Source organism: Antechinus flavipes, chromosome 2, assembly GCF_016432865.1.
Source record: "Antechinus flavipes isolate AdamAnt ecotype Samford, QLD, Australia chromosome 2, AdamAnt_v2, whole genome shotgun sequence".
Classification (NCBI taxonomy): domain Eukaryota; kingdom Metazoa; phylum Chordata; class Mammalia; order Dasyuromorphia; family Dasyuridae; genus Antechinus; species Antechinus flavipes.
The window spans coordinates 248,137,457-248,150,072 of NC_067399.1; the positions used below are offsets into that span (position 1 = coordinate 248,137,457).

The 12,616-nt window shown below is 32.7% G+C and overlaps 1 protein-coding gene across 1 annotated transcript in view; it reads right to left on the reverse strand.

The window, feature by feature from the left end:
* The window catches only part of SYCP2 (synaptonemal complex protein 2), a 98,317-nt gene that overhangs the window by 68,805 nt on the left and 16,896 nt on the right, over window positions 1-12,616 (reverse strand). The window contains exon 12 of the mRNA XM_051976673.1: window positions 8,838-8,912. Coding sequence (XP_051832633.1) covers window positions 8,838-8,912 — 75 coding nt within the window. The remainder of the gene's footprint in view (window positions 1-8,837; window positions 8,913-12,616) is intronic.

A 12,616-nucleotide genomic window follows, 5' to 3' on the forward strand; every position in this document is an offset into this window, starting at 1 on the left:
TGGCCTTCTGAAAGTTAAATTCTAGAACTAAACAAATGGAACAATCTGATCTTAGGCAAAGAAAAAGCAGAAACAGATTTAATTAAAAGGAATAATAAGGGAAACTTCTGACTAAAGATACCATAAATGAAAACCAATTTTTTTCATTACGCTTCCTTGATAAAGTTGTAATTTCTCAAATATATACTGAGTCTATAATGAATCAAATTTATAAAAAATAAGGGCCATTCCCCAATTGATAAATGGAAAAGAATATACATCAGCAATTTTCAGAAATAAAGCTATCTATAGTCATTTGAAAAATTCTCTAAATGACTATTGATTAGAGAAAGGCAGATTAAAACAACTCTGAAATATTGCCAAATGTGAATTTTTGCAGAAATGACAAAAAAATGAATTGTTGGTAGAGTAGTGAATTGGTCCAACTATTTTGGAAAACAATTTGAAGCCAGGTCCAAAGGTCTACAAACACTTTGACCTAGACATACCACTACTCAGTCTGTGTCCAGAATAGTTCAAAGAAAAGGGAAAAGAATCTATATGTACAAAAATATTTATAGAAGCTCTTTTTGTGGTGGCAAAAAATAGAAATCAAGGGGATGCTCATCAACTGAGGAGTAACTGAATAAATTGTGACGCGTGATTGTAATGGAATAATATTTTGCTGGAGGAAATGATGGGGGGGAAGAGGTTTCAGAAAAATAAAAAGGACCTACATTAACTGATACAAAGAGAAATGAAAAGAAGTGGGAGATCATTGTGTACAGTAATAAAAATGTTTTAATGAAGATCAACTCTGAACGTGTTGGTAAATCTGAAAAACACAATTATCCGATACAATTCCAAAGGACTGATGATAAAAAAAAAAAAAAAAATACTATCCAACTCCAGAGTTAAAAGAGTAAAAGTCATTCAATCAACTGATTAACATTCAAAGGACAGGAACAGTTTTCACATGAAGAAATCAAAGCTATGAAGGAGTGCTCTAAATTACTTTTGACTCAAGATGCAAATTAAAACAGCTATGAGATATCACCTCATACCTATCAGATTGCCTAAAATGACAAAACAAATGATAACTATTGGAGAGAATGTGGGAAATTTAGAGTACTAATGTACTGTTTGTTAATAGAGTTGTGAACTGATCTAACTTTCTGGAAAGAATTTGGAACTATAACCAAAGGGCAACTAAATGGTGTATACCCTTTGATCCAGCAATACTATTAGTGAATCTGTATCCCAGAGAGATAAGGGGAAAAAAAAACAGCAAAAAAGAACCTATATATGCAAAAATATTTATAGCAGCTTTTAAAATGGTAGCAAAATATTGGAAAACTGATGGATGCCCATCAGTTGGGAATGGCTGAACAAGAATGTATCAAATACTATTGTGCAATAAGAAATGATGAACAGGCAGATTTAAGAAAAATCTACTCTACTGAAGAGATTAAGTACAATGGACTAGCCATGTTGTTCAAATGCTAGTTTAAGAAAAAGCTGGAAAGATTTGTGTGAACTGATGCAAAATGAAATGAATAGAACCAGAAACCTATTGTGTACAGTATCAAATAGTTAGACTTTCAAGGAGAAAGTAAAAACAGAAAAAAATTCATTCATCATTACCTCAAAGTGATCATACAATAGAAAACACACAGGAATATTACTGGCACATTTCAAAACCCCCAGATCAAAGAGAAAATTCTCCAAGAAACAAAACCAAACCAAAAAATCCAAATATGCTAGAGCTACAAATAGATGTACAGGATTTATCAGCAGCTGCACTAGAAGAACACAATTTCTAGAATAATATACAACAACAATCTAAAGAACTAGGCCTGCAACCAAAAATATAACATCCAGTAAAATAAACAATAATACTGAATGAAAAAAAAAAAAAAAAAAAGAAACATATTCAACAAACTTGCAAATTTTCTTAGGACTTGGTCTCAACCAAACCTGAATCTAATAGACAATTTAACATATACAATACAACATCAAAATTAATTTCAAGGGACTCAACAAGTACAAATGATTTATGTTACATGAAAATGTATGCCACATATTTTAAGACTGACATCAGTAAATGAATACTTCAAAAGAAAAATTGGGGCAGAGCTAATTATGATCTGATTCTAAAAAGCAAAGCTGTCTAGGAAAAGGTAAAAATAACAATTGTGAAGTTCAGAGGAAGAACTGACACAGAGGCATTAGAAAGAGGAAAAGTAGTTCTGAAAATTTAGTCACAATGGGAATGGATTAAATAGAGAACAACACACATACACACACACACACACACTGTTAAAGATATAGCATCTTCCAGATTCTATAAAGAAATAAGGAGGGAGGAAATAGGAAAAGATGGAGTGTAGAAGGGTATGTAGATTTATAGTAATGAGACAAGGTGCTTAGATTCATGGAAAAGGGGAAAAGGTGGGAAAGAAGATAACGGAAGGATCCATGGATGGGGAAAAAGTTAAGTATTAGCAAGGAAAGTTAATGAGTAGAATTTAAAATAAAAGAATCAGCAGGAATAGGAAATAAGAAATACATACAAAGACTATGACAAGGATCAGGAGTTGAATTCCTTAGGAAAAAAAAGTAGAATTGGTAATCACTGATCTCAGAAAAAGTCAAACTTAAAAACTCAATTAAGAGAGAAATCATATTATATGTCAGCCATAATGATATTTAGATGCATGTCTATATATGTATAAATATGTATGTATATGTGTATAAATACACAGAAATGAACATATATATATTTGTGGGTGTGAATATGTATGTATATATGTATGCATGTATATATATGAGGGAGGCAAAAAGGGGAAAAAAAATAAAGTAGAAAGTACACAGCAGAGAACAAAGGAATAACCTACAAAGCAAAGATGGACAATCATGAATATATAATCTCCACTATTATTATATACTTTCCTTGAAATGGAAATTTATTGTTATATATTTTGAAAACTTACTGATGTACTTACTGCTGGGCATACGACAATGTTTTTCTTTTATTTTTTCCTATTTTGTATTTAGTTTTAAATAAATTAAAAAAAAATTTTAAAGAGAAAAATAAACAGACACAAGCTCAGGAAGGTTAAATGACTTCTCCAGGATCACAATATTAATAAGCATCAAAGGAAGAAGTTGAAGGTAAAGTTTTATTCTTTCCATAGTACCAGAATAGATCCAGAGCTGGTTCATAAAATGAAATTGGTCAGTTGGAAAACTTATTTCTCCTGACTGACTCAGATTGAATGTAAATATTGATCATTTCTGCTTTGGCCAGAAATCCTGAGGGAATTCCCCTCCGATTTATTTATTTAGATTTTTTTTTTTTAATTAGGTGAAAGAGAGATTCTTGGCCTCAATTGTCACCCAACCTTAATCACTTAATAGGGGTAGCCTCAGTCAAACTGAGACCTGTTTTCTCTGGAGGAGAAAGTAAGGAAGGTACCTTTGCATAGCCCTCTCTCACTTAAATCCAATTCACTTCATGTCATGGCATCACCTCTGTTATGGTCCTCTTCAAAAAAAGAAAGGCAAACAACAAGAAGTACCAGAATATTAGGGTTAATTCTGAGCATCAAATTTTTGGAAAAAACATTGATAAACACTTAGAAGAAAGCAACCAGAATGGTAATAGTTCTTGAGCCCAAGTCATATATTCCGCATAAGGAATTAAAAATTCTTCAACTTGAAGAGGAATAGTTTTCTTCAAGTACATAAGAAATGAGAAGGATTTTTTGGTTTGTTTCTTTGGTTTGATAGGACAGAATTAGTGAATTGCAAAGAGTCAATTCTAGGAGCTTGATGTAAGCAAAGAGGAAAAAAAAGAAAGAAAATCTTCCTAAAAATTAGAGCTATCTCAAAAGTAGAATGGGCTATAATAGGAAGTAGTGGATTTCCCATCACTGGAAGTCTTCGAAGAAAAGTATCTTTCTTGCATAGGCATTAAACTTGATGACTGTAGAAGTTCTTTCTAATTATAAAATTCTATGTTGCTTTAGTCAGTCAGTTAATCATGAAGTATTTATTAACTCTTACTATATGTACAGGTAAATATTAAGGATACAAGAAAGGAAAAAAATAATCTCTCCTCAAAATCTCACTTTGTAATAAGGAAAAAAATTATTTTACTCATTTCTTATTAGTATCTCATATTCATAATAGTAACAATTAAAAAAAAAACCAACTTTTCAAGTTCAAAAACTCTTTCATACCTCTCTCCACATATAATACAGCACAGATTAATATATGTGGTCTTGATCTCAGAATCAGAAAGACCTAAGTTCAAATCTTACTTCAAACATAAAAATACTATTACTCAAACCAAGTCATGCTAACCATGCTGTTTTAGTTTCCCTCATGTGTAAAATGGATATAATAATAGTTGTTACAGGAGCAACCTGCTAGTGGCTGCTGGATGTTATGGGAGCCACCTGCCAGTGGCTGCTGAGGATCCAACTCAGACCAGCACAATGGATCCCTTCATGTGAGAAGATGATAATGATACAAGAAGACTGAAAAGCATTACATTCTCTGACCTCTCTCCTCTTGCCTCCAATGTATTTCATTCCCAATCCACAAGCAGCATCTATATCAGTAAAGGTTGATTTGCAGTCCTTCAGGATTGTTATGATTCACAGCTGTGGGAACTTTTGGAGAAATGACCTGCCCCTTCACACTTAGGGGTGATCCTTAAATATTATCTTTCTCATGGGGTTGTAGTAAAGATTACAGAAGACATAATGTATGCAAAATGTCAGAAACTTACATAAATGCTAGCTATTATTATTCAGGGAGTAATTAGGTCAATTTAATTCCTGTATATCTCTGCCATATTTTTTTAAAATTCCACATTTTACCCTCATTATTCTTTTCTTTCCTTTTTTCACTGAGAAGATGAGGTAGGGCCTCCTCAATAAATCTTCTATTACCTCTGGGAATTTGATTCATCAGTCATTATTTTCTTTCTCACCCCTTCCCCACCTTTTTTAAACCAACTCTTTTCCCCTATTTAAAAACACTCAAGTAATCCCTGATACGGAAAACAAAGCTTCTTAAACTGTGGGTCATGAACCCATATGGAGTCACATAACTCATTAACTGTTTGATTTGTACACCCATTTTACATACCAATACAACCAAGATCACATAAAAATTCCTTGGCAAAAAGAGGATCACAAGTGGAAAGAAATTTAGAAGTCCAGATATATAATAATAATCCTTCCAATGACCTTACTCTATCTCCAAACTGCCATCATCTCTCTTCCTCTTCACTGCTCAATTTCTGGTAAAGGCATTATTCTTCATTTTCTCCTTTACTTCCTTTTTAATCTATTCTTGCAAGCTGACTTTTGTTCTTTACATTTTTCTGAAACTTTTTTCCCATTGTAATGATTGACTTTTTAATTGACAAATCAAATAGTCTTTGCTCAGTTTCATTCTGATTTCTCTATATCTAACACTTTATCCATCTCTATACTCCTTCTTGACTTCCATAACTGTTCAAATACTACTTTTTCTTCTTATCATTTTAAGCCTATGACTGTTCCTTTTCAGTCTTTTTCACTAGTCCCTCTTCCTGCCTTCCAGGCTTTAAAAGTATCTTTCCTTAGCATCCTTTTTTCTTTCTCTTATGAAGGCATATCTGACTTTGTTATTTCCCTGCTGAAAAATTTTCAGTGGTTCCTTATTATGTATCATATTAAAAAAAAAAAAATCCTCACCTGGCAATCAAGACCCTCTACAATCTGAAACCAAACTACCTTTGCAAGTTTTTTTCCCCACAATATTTCCATTTTATACTCCAGTTAAACCTATTATTGGCTGTTCCTTAATACTATCTACCCTCCCTCACCTCTAGTCACTACATATATTACTCCCAATAGCTGGAGTATTCGCCCACATTTCAGCCTCCCAGAGTCATTCTTTTCTTTCAAGACCTCTTAAGTGGAACTTTACTCTAAAAAGCCTTCCCGTCCTTCCTTAGCTAGATTTGAGCCTTCCTCATTTAAATATCTCTTGTCACTCTGATACCTTCTATTCATTTAATACTATTCTAACTCATGTGGTGGTTGCTCCATAGAAACACCTAATGGGGAGCACTGAGACTAGCTGGGTGTGGCTGAATTTACCACAGGAACCATAGAAACTTTCACCTCTTGGACTGTTTGTGGAGTTGGGGTCCCAGTCTGAGAAGACTGAGTGAACCTTCTCTGATTAGGAACACCAGGCTCATCTGTGCGGCAGAAACACTTAGGTTAAAGGAACAAGCCCCCAGTAAAGGCAGAAACAGCCGGGCATGGACACTTCTGGCTGCAGGCACTTCCTAGAGCGTGGAGCTCTTGGTTTAGGGTTCCTAGTCAAGAGCAGAGACCTGAGGTGAAGCCAGAAGCACCATTCTCAAGATTAGAAGTGCTTACACTAATAACTATTTAAAAAAAGAAAAAAGATGAACCAGCAAAGAAGAAAGAACCACACCACAGAAACCTACTATATAAAACAGGGAAGACTGGGATACATCTTTAAAGGAAGACAGTTAAGTTAAAAAAGCTTCTACTCCCAAAAGCAAAATGAAATGGTTCCTTCCCAGAGAGAATTAATAGAAGAACTCAAAACAGAATTTAAAAATCAAATGAGAGACCTTGATGAAAAACTAAAAAATAAAAACCATCCAAGAAAACCAAGATGATTATGAAAAAAAAGTTAATCAACTAGAAAATTCTAGATTGAGAATTAGAATTGGGCAAGGGGAAACCAATATGAAATGAGAGACCAAGAAATAACAACACATTATAAAGAATAAAAAAATAGAACAGAATGTGAAACAAGAAAAATGAGAAATCTGGAAAACAGATCAAGAAAAGAAAAATAGGAATAATTGGACTGCCTGAAAGTTGTGATCAAAAAAAGGACCTTGACACAATAATGCAAGAAATATAATCCAAGAAAATTGTCCTGGAGTAACAGAACAGGAGAGGAAAATAGAATAGAAAAAATCCACCAGCTCAACAAGATCCTTTGTGGAAAACACATAGAAACATTATTGTCAAATTTTGAAATCCCTGGGTCAAAGAGAAAATTTTGCAAGAAATAAGAAAAAAACAATTCAAATATACTGGAGGTACAATTAGAATTTTTCAGGTCTTATCAATAGTCACAATAAAAAACTGCAGATCCTGGAATCATATCTACCAACAATCAAAAGAACTAGGCCTATGGCTAAAAATATCATATCCAACATAATTATCTATAATACTGAATGAGAAAAAATGGACATTCAATGAACTTGCAGATTTTCAGGACTTTCTATTACTAAATCTGAACTTATTAGAAAATTTAAATTTATATTAAGAGCCAATATCAAAGATCAACTTCAAGGAACTCAACATGGATAAAATGTTTATATTTTTTATACATGGGAAATATATAGCATATGTTTAAGATTGACATTTACAACAGGGCAGCTCAAAAGAATTCAGGCAGAGTTAAGATAAAAATAGTAATGTCATATAAATGAGGAGCAGAGGAAGAATAAACACAGAGGCATTAGAAGGGGGAAGGGGGCTCATAGTTTTGAAAACCTATTCACATCAGCAATGGGTTAAACAGGCAACACTATATATATACATACTGTGAAGGGTTTAGCACCTTTGAAAATCTATTAAAAAAAAAATAAAGGGGGAGGTATAAGTGGACAGGGAAGCAAAGGGTGAAGGAAAAAGACAAGAGAAGGACCCATGAGTGAGGAGTGGTTAAGTAATAGCAATGCAAGGCAAGTTAGGAGCAAAATTAAAGCAAAGGGTCAGAAGGGATAGAAAAGATGTGTGTGTACATCTGTGTATGCATTTGTATGTATATGTCTACATATGTATATATAAATATATCCTTTCTTAACTATAGCCTGCTTGGGGAGGTGGTGGAGATGAAAGGGGGAAAACTAAAAATAAAATAAAACTACTTTAGAGAAGCAACTTGTACACAAAAGCCAAAAGCTTTCAAATTATATAGATGAATTATTCATGAGAAATCAATATGAATAAATTATGAAAATTTGACTAAAGATCACTACTTCAAAAAATCATTGCCCTTCAACTACCTACTTATGAACGGTTTCTCAAAACACTGTAAGATTGGAAAGATCATACCTAAGAATACACATTATATGTCTCAGATTATTTCAATTTTACATAGACAATTGCAAAATAGTCTTTAATAATAATATTGAACAATTCATAGAGTACTAATAGACATTAATTATGTAGGGGGGATTTTTAGAGATAAATAATCTTATTGCAAAAGTTTAAACATAAACATTACTAGCAGAAGTCTCAGCTACCTTTATATTTCTTTCAATTGATGTTGATTTAGCTAACTTCAAATTTGAGTTTATGCTTATTATCAGTCAAATACTTTATCTTTTCTTTAGTTAATAATTTATATAATTCTTTTATTGAGGTGAGAGTTCATATTGGCTATTAATTTTTTTGTCTTTTGAAGGGAAGGCCAAAAGGATTGGATCTGTGATTCTAGAAATGTAGAGAACTCCCAATACAGAATTCTGTTCCACTGTTACAGATCAGTAATTGGTCTATAACACCTATAATCTTAGTGAGATGCCTAGGATACTGATAGGTTAAACAATTTGCTCAGTTTTGATGTCGACATGCATCACAAGCAGGACTTAAAACAATGTTTTCCTGATTCCAAAGTCAGGATTCTCTCTACTATACCTTGTTGTCATATTATTTTTAACAATATTTTTATTAACCCACTATTTGAAGAAAAGTGTAACTCAATGATAAAAGTAGTAAATAAGCAAGAAAAAATACCTGTGATCCACTTTCATCAAAAATGATATGCACTGCTGTTTTAGCAACTGAAATTGCTTGTTTCTTGGTAAACTCCTATGACAGAAATTATTAAAAGTTGAGATAATTATAATGCCTATTACATCAACTAACATAATTCTGCTAGACTGTACATTGGCAGAAAATAATGAGCCCTGGATACCAAGGTACATAGGGAATAGAATCTAGCATTTAATAGTCACCTACTACAAGCAAGATACATGATAAGCTAGTAACAATGTTTTACAAATATCATCTTGTTTTTCCTAACAAATCTGGGAGGTACATATAATTATCTTCATTTTATAGTTGAGGAAACTTGAGACAGATTAAATTATTTGCTCAGGATCACAAACCTAGTGAATGCTGGATTTTAATTCAGGTCTTCCTAATTCTAGGCTCAGAGTTTAATAATAGCGGTAATGACAACCATAACAGCAACATTATAAAGTCCTTACAATGTGCCCAGATATTGTGCTAAGTGATTTATATAATTATCTCATTTAATCCTCACAATAACTTTGAGAAGTAGATATTATACTCATTTTTACAGATAAGGAAACTGAGATAGAAGTGAAGTAACTCGTTCAGGGTTACAGAATTAGTAAATGTCTGAGGTTGGATTTGAATTTAGTTCTTACTGATTTTAGTCCAGTACTCTATTCACTATGTGCTACCTAGTTACCTCTGATAACTGTATGATCAACTTAACTAGGACAACTTAAAGAAAATAAGATAAAACATTTTCAAGGATACCTTGAAACATAACTCTAAACAATGTCAGAAGTGAAATTCTAGAAAATACTAGAAGCTTCTTTTTTTTTTATACTGGTTTGATTTGATTTTTCTTGTATAGCACAATAATTGTATAAATATGTATGCATACATTAGACTTAACATATATTTCTACCATGTTTAACATATATTAGACTACTTGCCATCTAGAGGAGGGCATGGGGGAAGGGAGGGAAAATTGGAACACAAGGGGTTTTGCAAGGACTAATGTTGAAGAATTGTCCACACATGTTTTGAAAAATAAAAAGCTTTAATAAAAAATATATAAGGGGAAAAAAAGAAAATACTAGAATCTAGAGACTAGAATTAAAAGGATAGCATTTTTTATCAAAGGTTTAAAGGGTAGCCACAATAGATGTTGTATATTTTAGATGTAGCTGAAATCGAAGATTATGTGACACAAAAATACAATGAAAAATAAATGTATGTATATATTACACATATGTATATATGTACATATTTACCTAATAATGTCATTTTAAATTTATCATTTTTAAAAAAATCTTTTTTTGGTGCATTTGAGATGCTGTATCAATACAGTTTATTTATTTATTTAAAATAACTTTTTATTGACAGAACCATGCCAGGGTAATTTTTTACAGCATTATCTCTTGCACTCACTTCTGTTCCGATTTACCCCCTCCCTCCCTCCACCCCCTCCCCCAGATGGCAAGCAGTCCTTTACATGTTAAATAGGTTACAGTATATCCTAGATACAATATATGTGTGCAGAACAGAACAGTTCTCTTGTTGCACAGGGAGAATTGGATTCAGAAGGTATAAATAACCTGGGAAGAAAAACAAAAATGCAAGCAATTTATATTCATTTCCCAGTGTTCTTTCTTTGGGTGTAGATGCTTCTGTCCATTCTTGATCAATTGAAACTGAATTAGCACTCTTTATCGAAGAGATTCACTTCCATCAGAATACATCCTCAAAGAGTATCGTTGTTGAGGTATATAATGATCTCCTGGTTCTGCTCATTTCACTTAGCATCAGTTCATATAAGTCTCTCCAATCCTCTCTGTATTCATCCTGCTGGTCATTTCTTACAGAACAATAATATTCCATAACGTTCATATACCACAATTTACTCAACCATTCTTCATTTGATGGGCATCCATTCATTTTCCAGTTTCTAGCCACTACAAATAGGGCTGCTACAAACATTTTGGCACATACAGATCCCTTTCCCTTCTTTAGTATCTCTTTGAGGTATAAGCCCAGTAGAAACACTGCTGGATGAAAGGGTATGCACAGTTTGGTAACTTTTTGAGCATAGTTCCAAATTGCTCTCCAGAATGGCTGGATGTGTTCACAATTCCACCAACAATATATCAGTATCCCTCTTTTCTCACATCCCCTCCAACATTCCACATTATCTTTCCCTGTCATTCTAGCCAATCTGACAGGTGTGTAGTGGTATCTCAGAGTTGTCTTAATTTGCATTTCTCTGATTAATAATGATTTGGAGCATATTTTCATATGGCTATAGATAGTATTCATTTCTTCATCTGAGAATTGTCTGTTCATATCCTTTGACCATTTTATCAATTGGAGAATGGCTTGATTTCTTATAAATTAGAGTCAATTCTCTATATATTTTGGAAATGAGGCCTTTATCAGAACCTTTGACTGTAAAAATGTTTTCCCACCGGTTTATTGTTTCCCTTCTAATCTTGTCGGCATTAGTTTTGTTTGTACAAAAACTTTTCAATTTGATATAATCAAAATGTTCTATTTTGTGGTCAATAGTGATCTCTAGTTCTTCTTTGGTCATAAATTCCTCCCTCTTCCACAGGTCTGAGAGGTAAACTATCCTATGCTCTTCCAATTTATTTATAATCTCATTCTTTATGCCTAGGTCATGAACCCATTTTGACCTTATCTTGGTGTATGGTGTTAAGTGTGGGTCAATGCCTACTTTCTGCCATACTAATTTCCAATTTTCCCAGCAAGTTTTGTCAAATAATGCATTCTTATCCCCAAAACTGGGGTCTTTGGGTTTGTCAAACACTAGATTATTAAAGTTATTGGCTGTTTTGTCCTTTGAACCTCACCTATTCCATTGATCAACTAGTCTATTTCTTAGCCAATACCAGATGGTTTTAGTAACTGCTTCTTTATAATATAATTTTAGATCTGGTACAGCTAGGCCACCTTCACTTGATTTTTTTTTTCATTAATTCCCTTGAAATTCTTGACCTCATATTAACTTTGTTGTTATTTTTTCCAGGTCATCAAAATAGTTTTTTGAGAGTCTGATTGGTATAGCGCTAAATAGATTAGTTTAGGTAGTATTGTCATCTTTATTATATTTGCTCGCCCAATCCAAGATCATTTAATATTTTTCCAGTTGGTTAGATCCAACTTAATTTGTGTGCAAAGTGTTTTGTAGTTTTGCTCATAAAGTTTCTGATTTTCCCTTGGCTGATAGATTCCTAACTATTTTATACAATCAGTCGTTACTTTAAATGGAATTTCTCTTTGTAACTCTAACTGTTGGTATTTTGTTAGTGATATATAAGAATGCTGATGACTTATGTGGGTTTTAAATGTATCATTTTTACCACAGTTTAATTAATTAATTTTAATTAAATTAATAAATTTAATTAAGTTTAATTAATGTCTGCCAAATTTTATCATTTCTATCTCCATAAGATCATTCAAATCTATTCCTTTCTCCCTAATTAATTACACAGTCACTACCTTAGTTCAGGACAGCAACTCCTGTCACCTGGACTTGTTATAGGTCCCCAACAAATCTCCCTGCCACAAGACTCAATCCACTTTAATTCATCTTCTACACACCTGATAAAATAATTTTTCCAAAAAGTCTGTCTATATTACATATCTCTTCAACAAATTTCTGTGACTTTCTATCGACAATAGGATGAAATATTTTACATGTGCCTCATTTTAAAAAAATCTGTATATAAGATTTTTTAATGTGCATTATTAATATA